Below are 22,627 nucleotides of genomic sequence, written 5' to 3' on the forward strand. Positions count from 1 at the left end.
TGATAAAGACTAAAAGTCAGTAATAGAACTCAATATTAGTTAGTTTTTAGCTGCAACTTTATAAATAAAAAAAAAAGTTATTGAAAAATTTATACTTTTTTTTAAACTTGCGATTTTAATTTGACATTATCCTTTTCAAAATTTTATTTTATTAAGAAAAATGTTTACAAAAAGAACAAATTGCAGTATTAATGATAGTTTTTAATATTCTCCATTGAATTGAAAAGTTGATTGTTTTTAAAGAAATTGTTACAGAAATATAATAAAAGTAAATAAACTTGATAAAAGTGAGTTTTTAGCTGCAACTCTATTTTTTTAAAACCTGTTGAAAATATAAAATACATTTTAAATTTGCGATTTCAACTTGACATTATCCATCGAGAGAGTTAAATGTTGTTGTGAATATTGTTAAAACTTAGAATTGGAAGCTACTGTAGCTATAGTGATATTTTTATGTTACTTTTCAATGTATAAAACACTGCTAAATGTAAAAGTAATTTATTGTTTTAATTTAATTTTAGAATTTATAAGTTATTTTTTTATTTTTTCACATCAATAACAAAGCAATTCTGTATATTAACTTTGTTAGTATAATATAAAATACTCTAAAAATGTAGTTCGTTTTATGTCAATAAGTTTTCTGATTATATTTCATTTTATTATTTAAAAATAAACTTTTCAATCTATTCAATGATCTGTACGAATTAATAATACTGTTTATATTTAAAAATTATAATGCGACTTATTTTTATAATACTTTAAACTTCAAAGGACGCTGTAAAAACAAGTTTTGATAATTCACCACTTGAAAATAGTATATTCGGTATTTTAAAAGTATACTGAGTATTTCAGAAATTAATAGATTCAAGCTAAAATTTCCATACTTGTCAACCTTAAAATTTAAACTTTTTTATACTTTAAACAGTTCTAAAAAGCCAAATTAATATTTTACAGCTTTGCGGTAGTACAAAATACTGAATTTTGCTTTGAAATTGAGACAATAAAATAAAAAATTAACTATAACAATTTTTAGATATTTTATATTTTTTGTAAAACCTGTTTAAGTTTGTAATTTTCTTCTTTCAATTTGACCACGTGCCTTATTTTTTGCTTCTGGTTCTGGTGGCCCATCAACTGACCATACTTCTTGTTCAGATCATCAAGTTCCTGGTGGGCCATGTTCTTGCTGTTGAGAAGAAAGTCCTTTTCAGCCGCAAACGCGTCCAATTGCTCCTGATAATTTAATTAACAAAACTGTGTTTAAGTAATTTATATACATACTCATCATTAGAATAATTATTTTTCTAAACTATCTTTATAGGCGTATTTATTTAGAGGTTACATTATTTCTTTATAAAGTAAAAACAAAAATTGCTTTGTTACACACAGTTAAGAAATAACTTTTATTGTTTTTTAGTTTAAATTAAAAAAATATAACTTTTTTTAATTTCAAAACTGGCATCACATTGTAAAAGAAATATGAGTTAATATAATCAAGTTTTTTAACGTTAAATTACCTTTCTTAAAATATTTCAAAATAGTAGACAATAAAAACTTATATTATTCATAAAACACATTGATCAACTTAAATTTCAACATATTTTATCATAAAGTAACATGCTTTGACGTGTGTTCCAGATTTGAACAGCAGATATAAAAATACAATACAGTTAACAATATAAAAAACAACTTATCAGAAAAAATATTTACAAACTTTAAAAGGGCTGACACTTTCCATCAGTTCTTCATATTTTGATTTCCACCTGCATATAAACAGTATACAGTTGTAATTATTTATTTATATTTTAATTGTTTTACTCTTTATTTATAGTTTTGAAAAATAACTCTAAACCAAATGATAACTTCATTTTTAATTTTGTAACAAACCTTAGTAAAATAAATTTAAACAAAGCAAATACAGTTAATGTATAAAACTCACATTTCAACTTGTTCCGCCAAGCTAGAAGAATCATTTTCTTTAGATTCAAGTTCCAACAACTTGTCTTGAAAAACTTTATTTTCATCCTTCAATCTGTAGAAAATTCAGTTTAAAAATAAAAATACAAATTCAAAATTAAAAACCTTATTAAATTTATAAAATTTAATAGTGTGACAACTTTATTATAGAGCTATTTAAATATGTTCATTAAACAATTAGTTTGAAAAAATAAGGCATTTTTTAAGCTCAATTTTTTTAATAAAAAACTACAGTGAACAATATGCGAGAAAAAAAAAATACTAAAAACAAATACAACTTATAAACTAACACATCTAATTGATTATTTAGCTGATTGTGGGCATTCTGTAAAGATTCAAAATTATTATTTTCTTCTTTTAAATTTTGCACTTCATCTTCTTTTTCGTTCAATCTCTTTTGTGTGTCTAAAAGTCTCCTGAAATTTCAATTTGACTTAGTTAAAACCATTAAATCTCGAAATTTTCAAGATTTAAAAACATCAAATTGTTAACCAAACAAAAGTTTTTTAACAAGCTTTACTAGAGTTTGTTTAATAAAAGGCATATTTTGCACAGTTGAAGTAATTTTGTTTAAAACTTATATTGGAGATCTAATTTATCTATATTAAATTTTAATCGTTTAAGAAATGTAAACAAAAAAAAAAGACCTTTAAACGAACATTATATAACTTAACCTAAGTTCATTTATGAACAAGTTAATTTGTTTCACTTATAATTCCGAAAATACAATAAATTTCACAATGAAAATCAACTTAACTTTTGATATTTTATATTCTTAATACTATAAAAATGTACGTAAAAACAATTACAACTCCCAAAATATAAACAAACATCTGGTAAAAAACAAACAACAAACACCTGGTAAATTCTTCAAGTTCGGCTTGATGTTTAGCTTTCGCGTCCGCCATGCTATTTCGTGATGCTCCCGCCTCCTGTTCTGCTTCGTGTAACTTCTTCCTTGCGCTTTCCAAACAACTGGATGTAGCTTCGACTTCGTACTCCAGCGACCTCTTCTCCGCGGATATGCAGTCCACCTCTTTGCGACATCTGAAATATTTAAATTATAAAATTAGTTTTTTAATTAAAATTAGGTATTTGATAATCGTATATATAAACTGTATTAGCAAAGTGTATGAACAGTTTAGCTTTAATTTAAATAAGAAAATATACAAACTCAATTACACAATTACACAATAAGTACTCAATAAACCGTTGTAAGATTACCTATTATCAATGTAGTAAAACGTCTAAAGTCAAAAAATAAGTTGATAACTAATTTTATATTAACTTTTAACTTGAGTTTTATCTTAACCAACAGAATATTACTAACTGAGTGAGTTCAAACTGCAGAGCATTTATTTTCGAGTTCAGATTAGTTTTGTCTTCTTGTATTGTTGTTAAGTTGTCATTTTGCTTTGACACTTGCGATTTCGCATCGTTCAATTCCATCTGAAAGGTTGATAATAAAAATAACTAAAAGAAAGTTGTCATATGAAAAAGTATAGTTAAGGTTAAATTAAACTGAAAAACATCAAGTTTAAAAAACAGCAAAATTTCTTTTAGCAACTAATAGCAAAGTAGTACTAAAAATTTTCAAATAAGATTAGAGAGTTTAAAACTAGGGTACTTATTATTTAATTTTAAAATTTGTTTTTTGTACCAGAGAAACTTTTGATTTTTAATGTATAAACTGAAATTACAACACTTTAATATTTTCAGCAAACTCACCAAGTTTTAAAATTTACATCTAAACGATTTAGTATGTTTTATAAAAAATGTTACACGGAATATGCACAAGAGATACAATTGTTGTTACTTTTTTTAACAATAAATAAAACTTGGGTAAAATATCTCATATTATCATAAAGCTAAGTTTTAATTAAATAAAAAAAATTGTAAATTGGTGCACCGTATTTCAAATTACTTTGTTGAACAATTAATAATTAACAATCGAAACATCAAACAATTATGTTAATCTCAGATAAGAAACATGTGAAATATTTGTTGATTGAAATAATTGCAATATAATTCATTTGCTGTAAACCAACATTTAGTGTGTCGATTTCGTTTTGTTTTTCCGAATTTATTTGCAAAAGTTCGTTGTTCTCCGCACTTAGCTGGTCAATTTCGCCAGATTTATCTTCCAGTTTGGATTTCATTTCCTCATTTTGTTTTTGTAAGTCACCTGTTTATGTTTTTAGTTAAAATTTTATTTGAAACAAAGAAAATTATCGTAATTCAAATATAACATGTTTACTATACATGAATGATAGCAGGCAATTTTAAGAATAAAATCGACTAATTTTACAAGAAATATTTTTTTATCGAACTATAGTTAAAGCTTTGTTAGAAAAAATAGTTTAAATTTTACCAATATCTATATTTTTTAGAAGAAAAAAACATTAAATATATTTTTTTTGTATTCTTATGAAGTCAGATATTTAGTCTTAAACACGTCATAAAACCTTACACAAACAAAATTAAAACTAAAAAGTGTTTAAATCACGTTGTAAATAATCTTTTGCGTCAAGTTAAAAAGATTTAAAATGTGTTAAACAACTTTGAGTCATCAGTATCATTACTTAAAAGTTAACCGGTAAAGTAAACAATCCATTAAAAACAATTAAACCAATAAAACTTGAAATATTTCAAAAGTAAATAAACTTAATTCAAAAGCGGCTTCATCGGCGATTTTTTCCATTTTCAAAATCTCTTCGTTTCTCTCATTCAGCATTCTGTGCAAACAAAAGATTTTTTTCGTAACAATTTTGTTATCATAATATCGACATTTCATTCGCATTAGGAAAGCTCAGTGGAAGTTACTCGCTAAAACTTTTTAAAGAGTTATTTTGAAAGTAAATGAAGTAAAAAGTTTTTTGTTGATATTACAACAGAAGTTACTACCAAATTAATGCATTTTAAATAACTCTAATAGTTTACATTTAAACATTGATTTATAAGATAAGGTTTTTATAATTTTACTTAAATACTTCATTAAAAACATATTGAAAGAATTGATATAAAAAAGAGTGTATATTTGTTTTACTTTCAGTAAGTTTGCATTAATTTCATTCTAACATGATACAGCTTTTTTTTTAATATAATGCAAGTGAGACCAGCAAAATATTTTTATACATCACTTATAAACATTAGTTTTGTGGAGTACACTGTACGCTAGATACAATAAAGTAAAAGTCAATTAATTGATAACAATTTAAAATTGAAACGAAGAAAGATATTTTTTGTGACATTTTGTAGCGCCTTATGTTTTTTTTAGAATAAACAGTTTCGAAACTTATAAAGCGTCACACTCGAAAAAAATTTAAAATTAGTAATAAAGTAAATTAGAAATTAAAATTATCGATTTTTGTAGCACCATTATTTTCGTAACTTCAAGTACATTCAAGACTGTTACCAAATAATTTTAGGAAATAAAAACTATTTAAATTCACAATAATTTTTTAATTGTTCGTAAACAAACAATACATTTAACATCAAGCAAAGTTAAAAACTTTTTTCGGTAGTTGTAGCAGTAACACTTTTATTACAACAACTAGCTTTTAAATTAAACAGTTATAAGAAACAAAAACAACTTCAACTTTTTTTTTTCAGTTCTACGTAAACAAATACAACATGTTAACATTAAGCGAGTATATGAGCAAGTTTACATTGGAATGCCAAGAACAAATAATGATATCAAGTGTTTATTTGAACCACAAAGGCACCGATGTGTTAGTGTTTGAGCACAAAGCAGTTGAGAAATCTGCCAATCCCGTAAACTCGCTCGTTGAAAAACTTCAAGGTATTTTTGCGTTTAGTTGCAAAATATTTTTTATTAGTTAATCGTGGTAAAAAATAACCGGATGCTTAAATTTTACTTATGGACAATAATAACAATGAACTTATAGGTTAAGAGCTTTTATTATTGTATTCACATTTATCCATATCATTAAAGAACTTGTAATACAACTCATACTTTTTCCACTATATTTAGGACAGTAGCTGATTTCTCAATTTGCTATAAAATTCATAAAAAATAAAAAACAGTTAATGATATATAAATATTCAACAGAGGCACACAAAAATGCCACGAAACACATATCAAAGTGGGGAGGTGTGAATAACTTGCAAGCGGACAGCAGTGAAGCTTGTATACCCGAGAAAAGTAACGTCACCATTGAAATACTTGCCAATAAAAGCCCCAACAATGTGGCTTGTGAGCAACTTCTGGTTTGTTTGTTTACAACTTTTGATTATCTTAAATTATAAAAAACTGTTATAAAAGATATTTTATAGCAACATTAAACATCACTTATCCAATTTATTACTTTTCAGCATAAACCAATTAATAAATTGAATTGGTAAAACTTATGATAGTTTAAACAGGTAAAACTTGGAAAAAAAATTGCAATAACTTTTGAGCTTTCATACAGTTTAGTATAAAAATAAGTCTAAACCACAGAAACTAATAACTGATTGGAAAAGGAAAAGTATCAAGTTATCAATTACAATAAAGTACATGCACCCCAATCAGCTAGACAACAAGTACAACAAAAATGGACTGAAAAGCCTCAGTGACCACGGAGTTAAAATAAAAACTATAACGTTAGTTTATGATTAGTAGTTAAAGTACATAATAAAAGTATTTATTTTTTGTTTTCATTTTTATAAAATACCCATAAATACTAATAAAAGAAAAGACTAAGTGCAATTTAATTATTATTCCTAATTATCATTTATACAGCTAATAAAACAGACAGTAGTTATTTTGAACACACTGTAAACAATATAAATATATTCTGGATAATTGATAGCTAAACATATTTTTTTATACTTTACACTTTGTTTATTTTGTTTCTTGTATACCATATACAGCAACCATCAGTTAGTGAACAGGTGTTAGAGAAACTTACAAATTGGAACTTTTATTGAAAGTTTTAAACTATATATATTCTTTTGTTATATACAGTGCGAATACAGTTTTATAAATTATCTTATATTAAACAATGATCATCTTGTATGTTTCAAATATTTTATGATATATAGCACATACATAGTCATGTTGTTTATTTTGTTATTCTACTCACATCACAGCAACCAGTAAACAGAACATTTAACTTAAAAAAAAAATTCTGACTTTGTTAGAACAATTACCTTATAATAGTCTTTTTAAGTGAATTAGCGTACTTAACACACCAATACAGCTCAAAAAAACGAGCACTAACTAATCAAACTACTTTCCTTAATAACTTTTTTTGATAAAGATATTTTTGTGCTCAATACTTCACTTCATCTTTATAATATTATTCACAGCAAACAGCAGATAGTGAACAGGTGTTTAAAGGAATTGCATATTGGGATTTTTAATGACAGATTTGAAACTACTATATATTTATTACACTTATACTTATTATAATTTATACAATATTCTATTAACAGCAACCAGCAGATAGTGAACAGGTGTTTGAGGGACCTGCAGGAGCAGGTGGAAACCCTGCACCAGATGGAAACCATGCACGGTGTCATGCATATAGATGCGTGCATGTTGAGAAGGTGCGTGGAACTGTTGCAAGATGGTGTCACTTGCTACAATGGCGACCACGACGGCAGGAAGGAACAACTTTTGGAAATATTGAATGGTTGGTGAGGAATTAATTCTGAATTCTTTTTTAATCACTGCAACTACTTGTAATTATGTCATAAACGTTTCTACTTAACATAATTGAGTTTGAATACATTATTACACACAACGTGTTTTATAAATTTCGGAAATATTGCAAGGTTGGAGGGGAATAAATTTACATTGGATTCTTTTTTTGAGTTACTATCAAAGCCTTGAAACTCGTTTTATAAAAATTTGTACTTTGAAAATCAAATTTTATATAGATACCACATGCAACTCGGATTATAAAACAAGCTCTTCTTATTTTTGATTTTTTTGCGATAATCTGAAGTATGGTACTTAATTAGTTTGATACACAAAAAATAAGTATCCGTTTCAAGAGAAGGTTGGTTATACTTTTAGCTGTAAAGTCAAGAAAAAGCTAAATATTGTGAAATTTTTTGGACAATTTTTCTGTAACATATATTAAAACATAGAATCGAATTTCTATACAGTTACCATTTATTACTATAGTTAACAATTTTCTAAACTAAGTTAGTGTAAAACATTTATTTACACTGAAAAAAAAGAGTTTAAAACTGCAGATAAATTTAGTTCACAAGATTGTTTGAAAACTACTTAAACAGCTTCGTTAATAAACTACTTGAAGACAACAAAAAAACAATGTAAATTGAGTGGTTTTAACAAATGAAAGTGTTTCATAAATTACCACCCAGTTAAACTTTCACATGGAGATTTTGTAGTAAATAGAAATAGATAACCAAAAAACCAAATGTTTATAAGTTTTATTTAGTGTAAGTAATTTCTTTAAAATGTCAATCAAATATTCTTAAAAATGTATATTAAAACTAAACTTATTACAAAAAATACTAGTTTAGAAAACTAAAACTTTATATTATAGGGTACTGAGTTTTAAATTTTTTTTTAAATAATCACAATACAACTTTATTTTACAAAGGCAACAACAAAAAAGAAGAACAAAAATCACATGAAAAGGATAATATTCAAGAAGCAACATTCTCACTGCCCATATACAGAGACTACTTTCTACTGCAAAATAGCGATCAATTTTGCATAAAACTTAAAGTTTCGCTGAACAAAGTCGACAAAAAAATGCAGGTATTGCGTTTTATATACAAGTTATTTAACTTTATTTCAAGTATTATAACAACTTTGGTAAGCTTAAGTTAAAGTAACCATTTTCAATACATAAATGTTACTGAAGTTATTTAAGAAAAAAAAATATTTAAACATTTTTTTTTGAGAAAATTTAACTTGTTTACAGAAGTTTAGTTTTAAATGTGATACTTAACAACTTAATAAAACAAACAAAATTTTGTGTGTAGTAAAAAGGTAAGTCTGTAATTAAGAAAAAACAGCTTTAAATTTTTTAGCCGTAAACACAAAAATTTTTTTTTATGAAAACAAATCCAAAGCATATTCAATCTTTGTCAATTTACACCGAAAAACGTTTAATCGTTCGATCAACAAACAAATTGTTGCAAAATAACTTGCCCCAACTTGAACATGTGTTTGGAAAGTATTTTCTCCTAAATACCACACACACCGCTCCATTGAGTAAACAACTAACCGTTTTGAATATTTTAAAGTTTGTAATAAAAATTTCAAGTGATTTATTGCTAACTTATCAATAATATTTGGGAAGCTTTAAATTATAAATAAAAATAATTAATAGTTTAAGACAGAAAAAATGCGATTTATGGTTTGAAGTTTGTTATGTACTCAGGTAGTTTAGGCTAAAATATTCAATATAATGCTCAAAATTTATAGATTTTTTTTTAACTTCAAAGGAAAACAATAAGACATATAAAATACTTTTAAAGTCATAAAAAAACTTTTCAAACAGGAGTCTGTTTTATATTCGAAGTGTTCCTATCTTCCAGTTAACAGTAAATCTAAAAATTTTATTAACAAAAACATCAAGCAACACCTAGACAAGAAGTTGTGTGAAGAAATATGGAAGAAAGTTTGTTTTAACTGTAAATATATAAAACAGACTTGTTTCTTTAAAATTTAACATAGTTTCAAACAGAAACTTTTGTTTATAATAAGCAAATAATTTTAACTTTAAACAAAAATTATTTTGTTTGCTTAAACTTATAAATCAACAACATTCTTTAAAAATAATAAACATCCTTTAGCTACAAAAAATGAATTGCATACAAATTAGCACAAACAAACAAGATACAGATTACAGTTTATTTATTTATTTTTATTTGTCCCTAGTACAATTAATTATATTAAAACAAACAGATTGGTGACAAATTGACTGTGAGCGACGTACAGAAAGAAGTGATTGTGTCAATACAAGCGACAGTTAGCGAATACCCAGATACTAATGAGTGGCACAAATCGTTTGTTGAACTTCACAAGTACATTCAGCAACAAGTCACCGATTGCAGTTTGAACAAAGTTTGTTTAATAATATTTTGTTGCAGTAATGACGCTAAATCAAACTAAAAAGAGCTTGAGAATAGTTGAAAAATTAGACAAAAATCACTTTGAAATACACAACTATATAAAAGTTGGTATATAAATAATTTTAAGATACCTTCTATATTTTAACTTTAAATTAAACTTTGAGTTAAGCTAAAAAATTATAACTAAATAAACTTCAAAATAAGAAATGTTTTAATTATTGTATAGTTTTAATATATGTCTTGACAACTTTTATGGTCAACTCAACAACAAATTTATAAACTATTATGTACAAGTACACTTAGTTCTGAAACTTATACTTCTTTTCATTTTTATTAATCAACTAAATTATATCAATAGATAAAAGTAAGAAGTGTACTGAGATTCGCCACCGACAACAGGCAAGATAACGACGAACAAACAGAAGAAATCAAAACAGAAAAGATGGAAATTCAAGAAGTGTTGATGGACATGCTTGAAGACCTCCATGACGACATCTTGCGGTTGGAGTTTTCACCGTTTGGAGTACAAGTTGATTGTGAACTTGTGAGTAAGGCGATGGGTTTGCTGACGAGGTCGCTTCAGATCAGGAAGGATGGTAAACTTGAACACTTGCTCGTGTGATTTATTTGTTGATTTTCTTTTAAAATTTTTGTATGCCTTGTTATTATTTATAGATAAGTTGATTATAAGTCTTGAAGTTGATTGTTATCACTTTTTTTAGGCCGAACTGTTTTTGATCACAGGCTAACATCAACAAAAATTTGTCAATTTTTAAAATAAGTTTTCATCAAATTTTCTTACGGGTTTTCATATACATAAGGAACAAATATAAACTAAACAAAAATACAATATCTTTTCTTAACTTATTTATTGCATTTAAATTTTATTCATCAAATGTCTATAAACCAGCTGCAGCTACTACCTGTAACACATTATTTAATAAAAAAATTAATTAAGCTTTTTTTTATTTCAACTGCTTTTGCCTATTCGTATTTTTAACTGTGTAAGTAATGCCTAATTTATGTTCGAAAATTTGAATAAATTTTTGTAAATTTTAACAGTATACTTTTTTATATTTACTGTTTAACTTGTTAAGCTAAAATGTTTTTTTTATTATTATCTCGTTATAAAAATTTGTATAATTCACATCTCTCTATTGTTTAATTTAACATAAATTATATTTTTCTTAAAAAAATTGAGTAGCTAATAACGATAGTTTTTTTTTATTTTTCATCAAAATTGTTTTGAAATATTTATATTTACAGCATATAGTTTAAAAAACATATATCTAATTTATTAAGTTTTGCTATAAGTGCTTTTTATATGTTACAACTCGTTTTATTTGTAAAAAATAAACGTGAACTGTTAAATTATTGAAACTTTTATTAAAACATTTACACATAAACTATTTTATTATATATATGAGTAAAAAAATAGGTCAACTAAAATAATTGACCTTGAAATTTGCCATAACTATTTCTATTTTAGTTTAAGAATAAAATTGAAATTTAACAAAAACATTTACTGTAACCAGATGTGAAGAGTTACGAATGTTCTTATTTACTTGTCGCTCAAATAAATATTTGATGCGTTTGTCAAAGCGCCGTCTACCTTTCTGTTGTTTTATTATGCAAAAAGCAATTTGATAGAATGACCAAGTAGAAATTGTAGCATTTCACAAGAAAAAAAGTTAAGAATTACTACATAAAATAACACTTTTTGAAGCATAGGTGGTGTGACAACGACAAATTAAAAAAAAAAATCTTTCAGTCATTTTTATTGTTTTTTCTTAGTATTTATCAAGATTAGAGATATTAGGCTTATAAGAGGTAAACTTTAGCCTAGAAAATAGATATTTGCTTGAATATATGTATTTTATTTGCACTGGTTAACAGACTAGGTATTCTTTATTATTTAGAACAGTAATTCTCACAGCGTGCACAGGTGAATGTGCATATAATTTGTTTTATTGTGCACAGAAAGTTTAGTTAGATGAAAATATATTTATCATTATAAAAAGATATTTATCAATATTATTTTTCATTACATTAGTCTAGTGTGAACAGAGTTTATCTTCTAGTAATTTACTGTGCAGAGCTTTTAAGATCTAGACAATTTTACTATTTTAAAAATATAGAATGTTATCAAGTAATATAAGTTTAAATGTTTTAATCACATATCTGCTGTCAAAAAACACTTTGAAACACAAACAACATTCTAACAGATTTTATGTACTACAGATTGTACTTGCTCATCTGATTAAAATAAATAAGCCTATACAGACACACCTCGCTATGAATTGACTGACTGTTTATATTTTAATTTTGTATAGATATTACTAAAACAAATCCAGGTTAGTTCAGACAAGATTTTTTGCCGGTTTTAAACGTACATTCAAACAAATCAGAGATATTTTGATACCAAGTAGAGTGATAATTATCTTAAAAAGCAACACTAGCCAATGACTAGAAAAGAGTTAGTAACAAAGCACTCGGGCACATTACCCATACAAGACTGGATCGACTACTTTGTTCACAACTGCACTATGACGTCACAGAGCGACACGTCGTCAACGTCATCAGCAAATCACAACTCGAACAAGATAGTGGTCAGGTGCTTGTTGAAGTACGGTAACGACACCAAGTTAGTTTTTGTTGTTAAACGTGATCAAATGTTAAACACACATACAATGTTTAGAAGTATGGTTATTTCAAAAACCAATTCAACAAAACAACAGTAGATGCTAAGTAAAGGAGTGAGTAAATTTTGATGCTAAAATTGAAGAGCTAAAACACTTCGACTTTTAACTAATAATACTAAACTACTTTTATGTTATGATTTTTTTCACAAAACTAATATTTCAAAATGGTTCATTAATACAACAAAACTTTTTAAATAGTCTACAAATTAAACATTAATAAATATTTTGCTGAATAATCTATAATTTCTTATTAACATTATAAAGATTCAGCAAGGTGTACAGAGGTGGGGAGAACAAAGGCGAAAACGCAGAACTGCAAATGACGAAGGAACTTAAAATATTTCTGTCGTCTCACAGCAGTTTGATTAAAAATAACGAAGACTGCAAATTAATGGTGACATTCAATTTGTATTAAAACAAATATATGATTCTAGTAAAAAGTAGACAGTTAACTTTACTTACATTACGCGAACATTATTGACTTATTGAAGGAAACTTAATTTTATTTTTCAGAAGAAAAAAGAAATGAGTTTACTAGCAATAATAAGTATAAATTTACTAATATTTCAACATACTTTTACTAAAACAGGTGTATGTCAACAAGAGTCCGTCCATGGTAAGCTGCGAGCAACTCGTGGGTTGAGGAGGCAGTTGCGGTGCAGGGACTTTACCGTGGGGTTTTCGCACAACAGCAACTATGCAAACGGCAGAGCGCTGATCAACCTCCATAGAAACAACATAAAACTTAAAGTATTAAGTTGTGAGCATGTCGTGCTGGCCGCCATACAAGACGTTGTTGCGTTGGTTTTACTTGTTTGTAATAAGTAAAAAAATTATCTCACTCTTGAGTATATCGAAAATAGAAATAAAAATAAAGTATATTAACCGTGTTTTTATATAAAAATGCCATAGTTTAAAGCTGTTGCAAATAAACCAAATGAATAATACCAATTTTTAGATAAGTATCAAAAAAATGCATCAACTCATTGTTTAACAAAAATTTACATTAATAAAAAGATTTTTTAAAATATAACAAGCTGCGATTAGATAAACTGTTTCATCGTCTAATCAAAATGCAACAGCAACATTAAGTCGTTGGAGCAGGCGGGGTGCGACAAAACGCGGGGAATCACCGTCAAAATCGACCCTAACACGCTCCACAGCGCCCACTACCTGCTAATATGCGCGTACAGGGTTAGTGGTAGACCGCTTAGTACAAGTTTCAACACAGGGGATTTTTGCGATTGTGATGAGTACGTTGGTCAGCTGCAGAGGACGCTAAAGAAAGTTAGTTATTTGATCTATATATAACAGGGTTTCCTAAACTCATTTTTACAATTAACTTTTATTATTAAAAACAGCCCCTTTTGGTAGTTAGTAACCCGTTAACATGCTCGACCCTTATATCGTCCCCTTTGGGAAACCCTGGGCTAAATACAAACAAACAGTATACATTTTATTTAGTTTCTATTACATTTTAATTAGAAGTATAACTGTACTTAAACTTTTTGACCAGCTCAAAAACAGTTAATACGTTTGTCACGGGGTGCAGTAAACGTGCCTGAACGTTCAGTGTGTATGTACTATTTATGTCTTAACCTAAACTTTACATAAAATTAAGTGTAATTAATTTCAATGAGTTCGCAATGAAAAACAACTTAAATTATAAACAGATGCTGAAGAATTCGAGATCAAGAAACAATTCAAAAAACAAGAGTGAACAGTCGAAAGAAGAAACGAAACCAATTGAAAAACAACAAATCAAATACCCGAATCCAACTTCAATGTCGAGTATGTATATATTTGGTTTTAGATGTATAGTTTACACAGCTTACTTGTAACTTTTAAACTTAGATAAACAAATATGTATATAAACGTGTAACTACTTGGTGAATTAAGTACCAAGTTTCACTGTCAGTACTCTTTAAAATGTTATTTATCTTACTACTAATCAACTTTATAACTATTGATTTTCGCGTAGAAAAAACAAAAACATTAGTTATTTCTTTTTTTAAAGGTATACTAATGAACGAAGTTAAAAGCAAAAAGAATAAATCAAGCAAAACAGCTTTGCCATTCAATGTATACACGAAACTCTTCTTGAGCTATCAAAGCAAGTTTACTTTACCTAAGTAAACAAAAATTTTTTTTGAACTTTAATACTAATTCAAGAACTCAAATAACATTTATATCAAAATTATTCAACTTCAATAGTATTTAATTATCAAACAAAAAGCAAAAATTTAAACACAAAACAACAACAAATGACATACAGCAAATATGTACAAATATATACAGCAAAATTGTTATACTGTATAAAACTCAATGCAGAATACAGTAAAGTGTTGAAACACCAGCCAATAGACGGGAGGTGGTCGATTTGTTGCTTGGAAACGTCAAGTGGTAGCGTTGCCATGGAAACTGGGGGGTTCGCGGTGAAGTCGAACAGTGGGGAGGACAAGCTGCAGGGTTTACAAGATGCAATAAACAAATTGCAGGAACTAATCGGAGAAAAAGGTGAGAAATAATAATATATAAGCTCTCTACTGACACTTAGCGGTTTAATAAACGCAGGGGCAGATATTTTTTATTAAGCAACATGTTGTTTTTTTTTTAAATTTAACTACTGATCTAAATTAGAAAAATATTTAATTTTCTTTACAAACAATAGCAGAATATGCTTTAGTGCTAATAATAGCAGAAAGAAAAACTGTTGATTAAATTTAATGTTAAACGTTTTAACTAATTTATTACTTATTATATTATCTAAGTACCAAAACATTGACTGCAGCATAATCTAATACAACAAAAAAAAAACAAATGTAAATGTTAACTTTAGCAGCAATGTTTTAATCATATAAAACTGATGCTAAAAAACAAAAAATCATTACTAACAGGAATAAGTTAAAATATTGTCAAATTTTCATTACAATTACTTTAATTAATTTTCTATTTACAAAAGTAATTAGTTTTTATACAATGAAAAAGCTTTAGAAAACTATTTGTAGAGTTAAAAAAAACATCTAAAACAAAATTAAACTACCTTTTGTTTTTGAAAAAATAAAAAACAAAAATTATTTTAGTTTACAAATAAATTACAAAAAATAACAAGAAATAAACAAATGTACCAAAAGGTTTTAGTTAATAAAACTTTAACTAACAAAACTCGGATTTATAATTTCCGTAAGCTAAAAAATCGAACTGGAGCATTATAAAAATAATATTTAAACTTAAAAAGTAATCGTTTAAACTTAACTATTTTTTACGAATAACACAAGTTAAAGTTAAAAAAATCTATAAGTTAAATTCGCTTTGTCTCTTAGTTTAAATTTTATAAAATTTATTGTTTTGAAATAAAACAAGTTAATTTTGTTTTAAGTAAAAATATACATACAAAAGTCCGTAAAAAAATGTTGAAAACTCAACAAATGAGGTGAATTTAAGTGTGATTGAAGGTATCTGGTAAACAAGTTATCAAGGCGTTAATGCAAATAATTAAGTGCAAAAATGTATTACTTTTCATTATCGCCATACTTCAATATAATTACCATTCATTATTTTTATCTATGCGTGTATCATTATAAATAGATTAGTACAAACTATAGGAAAACATGAACATGTTTAAAAAACTTTTAATGAATATCTATCAATCTTAAAAGCTTTTTTGAATATATATTTGTAGTAAAAAGATATGTACAAAGCATAATTGTTAAGTATTTTGTATGTTAATTGAAAAATTATGTGCTTTATCAGTTTTGTAAAAAATTATGACAAATAAACCTTTTGTGTAAAAATATTTATGAATTTTAAAATGTTTATACACTGTTGCATACTATAATTTACATTTTGTATAAAGAAAAAAATTATTTCATAGTCTAAAAAATCACAAAGTTTTTTCTTCTATAACTAAAAAAGCTAATCAGTAATAATATTATACACAGTCAGTATATAGTATTTTGTAAACTAAAAATTCTATTCATAGCATACTCATATCAACCTAATTCAATCAACTCTTTATAAAACATAAAATTAAAAAGGATTTTTTCAATAGTAATAAAAGACTACATAGTAACTACAAAAACCTACAGAAAGTAAGCTACAGAAAACAACTATTCTAAATACTTGTAAATTAATTAAGGCCATAGGGGGGTAGGCCATGTTTTTTACAAGTTGATCTTATTTTATAGAGTTTTTACTAAGCTTCAAGTTGCTTTTTACCGTTTTTAAAAATTCGAATTAGTTTTTGAGATATTACCGGCCAAAGTCGGGCCGCATAACAGGTTCCTTATGGGAAGGAAAAACTAAAACGGCGAAAAAAGACTAATGCATTCAAAATCTATCTCCTCCTTCATTTTTTAAGCAATCTTCTTCAAACTTTCACAGTCTATTCTTTATACAATAACAAAAAAACGTTATTTGTGACTTTAAAAAATTTCAAGTAAAAATACCTTTTTTTTGAAAAAAAAAAAAAATTTTTGATAAAAAATCACTTTTTTTTTTTTTTTGTCATAACATTTTTATTTTTTAAAATTATTAAAATTCACAAATAACCTTTTTTTTCTAATAATGTAAGGAACATTTCCTGAAAATTTGAAGAAGATTGCTTGAAAAATGAAGGAGAAGATAGATTTTAAAGCCCGTTTTTAAAAACTCGAGAAAAACGGCTTTAAAGTTACCCTTTATATACCCTTTATAAAGACAACCCTTTATATAACCGGTCATAAAAAAAAGTTACTTAATATTTTTAAAATCTAAAAAAAGCATCTGAAAGATTATGAAATTTACTATAATATAAGTCTTTATGTTATTTTTGGTCAAAAAATGGCTTCTACCCCCCCCCCCCTATGGCCTTAAATAGTACAGAAACTTGATCACAGGCAAAACCAAGATGGAAATAAAATGCAAGCTTACATTGTGTTCAATACCAGATAAGTTACAAACGATGAAGACATTTGTAGATGCAATATCTGAGCTTGCTAGCACTTGCAATGGAATCATAAACATAGACATAAGGTTTTACAATTATTATTTCCTACTAAATTAAATACTGAAAAAAACTAACTGTTTGTTTTTAAAATGATTTAGAAACTATGTAAAAACTAAGTTTATGCAAACAGTATGTTTCAGAACTTTGTACAAAAACAAATACAACCGAAGTATGAGAAAACACATTAATTTACATTTAGGTTCAATCTTTAGTTAAAATAACCATGTTATTTAATAAATCATTTTTCATTAGCATAGAAAAACATGTTTTTGTAACATCTATACTGTTATAAAAGTTTTCTTTGTTACTAAAACACATATGCACCAATTTTTTTTTGACTAATAAAACTATGACAAAGTTTAATAAACACATAAATAGGAGTCTAAGTTTTTTTTTAGTAAAAATACGGCAAGAAGTTATTTAATAATAAAATTTTTTAAAAACTTTACAGTTACCATTCTACTACAGTTTTTAGCATCAATAATTAATATAAGCAGCATAAAATCATAATAAAATGTAAGAACTAAAACTACATTGACTAGCAGACATTTGTAGCAAAATTACATAGAAATAAACAATAGTGTATGTGTGCTTTATAAATTAAGCGAAAAATTATCCTGAAAAATTTATAATGTAAAGCCTACATCAATTTTATAAATGAATTCATTTTCATAAAAACATAGTAAACGTAACAACAAGTGTAACGAAAGCCAAGAAGTTTCTTAGAAATCCTTCTGCATTACGCACGCTTTTAATTGTAATTTCCAAAAATAAAAAGTATTGTTACATGTTTTTTTCATGATCAAAGTAAAATTTTAAATGAAAAACATGTGCAAACGAATGAGAAAGAGTTCACGTTTTAATTTTGGCCACTAAAATCTGGAAATATTCCAAAGTTATGATAAATTCGCGTTCATTCTCGTTTTAACTGTCGTATTTGCGAAGTGATTTTTAATCGATAATGTTTTTAAAATTGGCGTTTTGTTTGGTAATAATTTGCTTTTCATGAACGTCTTTTTTCGTCCGTGTAAGTAAAAATTACATTTAAGAACTTTGTCTAAAAGTTAAATAAGTAATATTTTGATGAAATAAATCTTTAAAATAATATTGTCAAATGTTTTGATTTAAAAATAAAAACAAAGTTCAAAAAGAAAAATCTGTACAAAAGTAGTAAATTATAAAACTTTTTGAAGCATTCAATCTTTTCAACGTACGAACCAATAAAAATATTTGAAAAACTAAAATATCTTATATTTTAAACAACTTCAATTGAAGTGCATCGAATATATGATCATAATCTGACAATATCTGTACAATCTTCATTTAATTTACTGTTAAAGCGCTAACATTAAACACTCGCATTGTGTATTCAACTCATAATCCAATCTGTGCGGTTCTTAAGCTCGAATTACTGTATATATTTGGAATAGAAAATGGCATTGTATTCTTTTTTTTTTTGCTGATAATTACTTTAATTAAAAGGCACGCCCGGAAAGAGTTGGCTTTCTGCTGTCATTGATTGAAAAGTTAAAGTTTAGATAAATATATTTGATGCTGCTATAGTGCTTTAAAATCACTTTAACTCAGAAAAAATGTATAGTACATATTACAGTGGTTAAAAATCACTATAGCTTAGAAATTGTGTATAGTACACAATTAAAGAAAAAAAAAACATTTTAACAGTAGTAAAATTAAGTAAATACCCTTAAAAATAATAAAGTATCTATTGTAAATGCTCATTTGTGTGTATCATTTAAAAATAAATATTTACTAATTAGCATTTATAGTGAAAAAACAATTAACAACAGTTAAAAGTTTCATAACAAAACACAACTTTTCACAGTCTCGAATAATACATAACACTTGAGCTTCACAACAAAATACAATGTTTTCTAATTTTATAACAGAGTAGGCAGTGTGGAAGAACACAACATACCTCAGCAACAAATTCTTATGAAGATACTGACGCCCAACAAGACACAAACGTGCAGGGTTATCAAGCAAATTCAAGTTCTACACGTATCAAATATACTGTACAACATAGTGCAGGATGCTAAAGTATGTTTAATTATATGTATGTGTATGATAATTAGGTTATGAAGCAGATACAAGTGTTACAGGTGTCTTATATATTGTACAACATTGTTCAAGATGCTAAAGTAACTATGATTGGACTTTTTTTAACATTATGGAAGATTCTAATGTAGTTTCAATAAACAAAGTAAAACTATTATTTATCAAGCAAATAAAAGCGTTACATATGTTATATTTTATGTACAACATTGTGCAGGATGCTAAAATAATTTCAATAATTTAAGAAATAAAGATTTTATACCGTAATTGAAAATGTTTGATAATTTAAAAAAAACTACTTAAGCAATACCTTTCATACAGAACGTATTAACTATAGTTTTAAACTAAAAACTTTTAAATTTCATTTTTTATTTACTATTAAATAAAATTATACAATCAATTATGCAATAAATTATATTGTCTTTGTTCTGTTATTTTTGTAGCAAATAAATCATGACCTGTTATGCTGAATACTTATCTGTTATAGACATAGTGTTGATAAATCAACATATTTAAATAAACAAATAAAAATATCTACTTATGCCTCAATAATATAAATATGATAACAAACTACAGTTGTTATTTTATTACATGAGAAATTAATTTATCATTAACTCAGGCTTTGTTGAAATCATTCGAGGGATTCATATCCGACAGAAATATTAATATACAATTGCAAAATAACGAAGTAGAAGCGGCATTTTACCTCATTGAAAATTCAATTAAAATCGGAGGTAAAAATGTTAAACACATGTACAGGTTCGTAATTTATTGGTTACTTAATTATCTCATTATATATAATTGGTAATGTTTTAAATTTATACTTTCATATTTCAGCAACAAAAATTTTGTATCATATTTGTTTTATAAAATAGTTCTGTATGTATACTTTTGTAATTGTAAACTCTCTTTTAACAACTTTAAACTTTTTTTAAAAATTATTATCAGTATTTTGTTTTTATGACAAAAACTTTATGTTTTTGAGTTTTTATAATTTATACTTATATAAGGAGTATAGATTCAATTAAGTATATTTAAGCAATAGTTATTTTATAGGTACATCACATTAAACTAAAAAGATTAAAAACAAAATCACTTTGACTAAAATTAAAGTAATTTTTTTTTCAAGGTTTTGTTAGTTATGCCAGGTAAAAAAAAAATTTCAATTACATTCTACTAAAAAATTAAATTACACTACTTAACAAAACTGTATAACACTTTTTTCAAAATACCTTATTAAATTTTTGCCTGAATAAATGCAATTTATAAAGTAAAAACAAAACTCTACCAGTTAAAATTTATACAGTATAAATGAAAGGGATAACACCTCATCATTGAACGATATTTGGTTTCAAAACAACACTGAAAATTTGAGAGGAATACTAACAACAAAGAGCAGCAAAGAAAAAACAAGACCAACTTAAAAACTACAACAATTACATTTACACATTGTATATTTTTTAAGTTGCTAGATATACGAATTTATCAAAAGTTTAGTATATACATTTTGGAATATACATTTACATTGAATCAAAACAGAATTAATAAAGATGTAAAAGATTTAGTTAGGCGTATCGTCTAATTTTAGCTATCAAAAATTTTAGCAAAACTTATGAAGTTTTTAAAACTGATTTGAAATGTGTAGTAAATAGTTTAAATGTTTTTGGTGATAATTAATAGTTGCTATAAACAATTATAGCAATTATTCTATTAACTTATGTTCGAACTCACATCTATTTATTAAAGTTTAAAGGCCAGAAAACATGCATCACAGAAATTTGAAAAAAATAAATCAATTTAACCAGTTTTTATACAACGAAACTTAATCTGTTTCAACTTAATGCATTTTTAAGGTAACAAGTAATATTATAACTGTAAAACAAACCTTTTAGTTTCGTCAAAATCAGCTATTTCTTGTTTCAAACTTGAATTTTCTTCGTTTGACTTTTCAAGTTGTTCCTTTGAATCTTGTAGCTCTTTTTCTAAGTTTCTATTAAAAATTTACAAAGTAAAGTTTAATGAAACTTATAATAAAAGTATTTCAGAATAAATATTTTTACTTTAAATTGCTAACGCTCATATAAATTTATATTTTTTACTTTTTCTGCTTGTTTTAAATAAGTGATATTTTCACTAATAAATCTTAAAACTATGAGTAAATTAAGATTAAAGTATTACCACTGTTTTAGTAAAATGCTGTAAAGCAATTAACTATTTATATGTCTATTACATTACAGACTTTTTAACATTTTAGGGTGAAATAAATGTTTTTAATGTTTGTTTAGTTGATGATACAATTATGAAAAACTTTTATTTTCAACACTTCAGTGTAGTTTTATCGGTTTTTGCTGATATATAGTTTTTATTATGGAAATTATTTATTTGTCAATAAGAGTTGTATGTTAATGTTTAAATCAGTTTTAAAAAACAAAATAATGTCTAAACTTATGCCTTAAAATAATTTACATAACTACAATATTTGTTTAATTAATTAAATTTCATTATATCAATTTAAATACATATATTAATACTTCAGTTTAAAAGTCAGAGATGAAAAATAAATTAATTGATAATTAAACTTACAAACTTATGAAGCTTCAACTTAAAATATGTGAACAGTTCTTAAGTTTTTATTTTAGTTTAAAATTTTAAGTTTTTTTAAGCTAAAAAAAATATCATTTACACCAAAAATAGCAAAATGAAAAATTTGGTTAACTTAACAAAAAAACTTACTTAACATCCTCCTTCAATTTAAGTTCAACTTCAGATTTCTGAAGGATTTCGTTTTGCAGCGAGCTGTTACTTTCTAGCAGCTTTAATCTGC

General features: G+C 25.9%; 2 protein-coding genes across 2 annotated transcripts in view; one reads left to right on the forward strand and one right to left on the reverse strand.

Annotated features, from left to right (window-relative positions):
* LOC145831949 (uncharacterized) overlaps positions 1-22,627 on the reverse strand; it is a 28,718-nt gene that overhangs the window by 694 nt on the left and 5,397 nt on the right. The window contains exons 10-19 of the mRNA XM_082939308.1: positions 22,537-22,623; positions 21,689-21,793; positions 4,642-4,712; positions 4,026-4,162; positions 3,308-3,426; positions 2,836-3,024; positions 2,268-2,393; positions 1,940-2,032; positions 1,715-1,763; positions 1,057-1,233 (exon numbers count right to left, since the gene is read on the reverse strand). Of these exons, the coding sequence (XP_082795434.1) occupies positions 1,057-1,233; positions 1,715-1,763; positions 1,940-2,032; positions 2,268-2,393; positions 2,836-3,024; positions 3,308-3,426; positions 4,026-4,162; positions 4,642-4,712; positions 21,689-21,793; positions 22,537-22,623 (1,153 nt within the window). The remainder of the gene's footprint in view (positions 1-1,056; positions 1,234-1,714; positions 1,764-1,939; positions 2,033-2,267; positions 2,394-2,835; positions 3,025-3,307; positions 3,427-4,025; positions 4,163-4,641; positions 4,713-21,688; positions 21,794-22,536; positions 22,624-22,627) is intronic.
* On the forward strand, positions 5,081-10,858 carry LOC145836929 (uncharacterized). Its single transcript, XM_082944732.1, has 9 exons — positions 5,081-5,086; positions 5,590-5,779; positions 6,050-6,207; positions 6,440-6,582; positions 7,417-7,616; positions 8,559-8,719; positions 9,468-9,587; positions 9,875-10,033; positions 10,400-10,858. Exons 1-9 carry the CDS (start codon positions 5,081-5,083, stop codon positions 10,661-10,663), a joined length of 1,401 nt encoding a protein of 466 aa, XP_082800858.1. The 3' UTR covers positions 10,664-10,858.

The sequence above is a fragment of the Thalia democratica genome, chromosome 1 (assembly GCF_965202585.1).
Source record: "Thalia democratica chromosome 1, ktThaDemo2.hap1.1, whole genome shotgun sequence".
NCBI lineage: Eukaryota > Metazoa > Chordata > Thaliacea > Salpida > Salpidae > Thalia > Thalia democratica.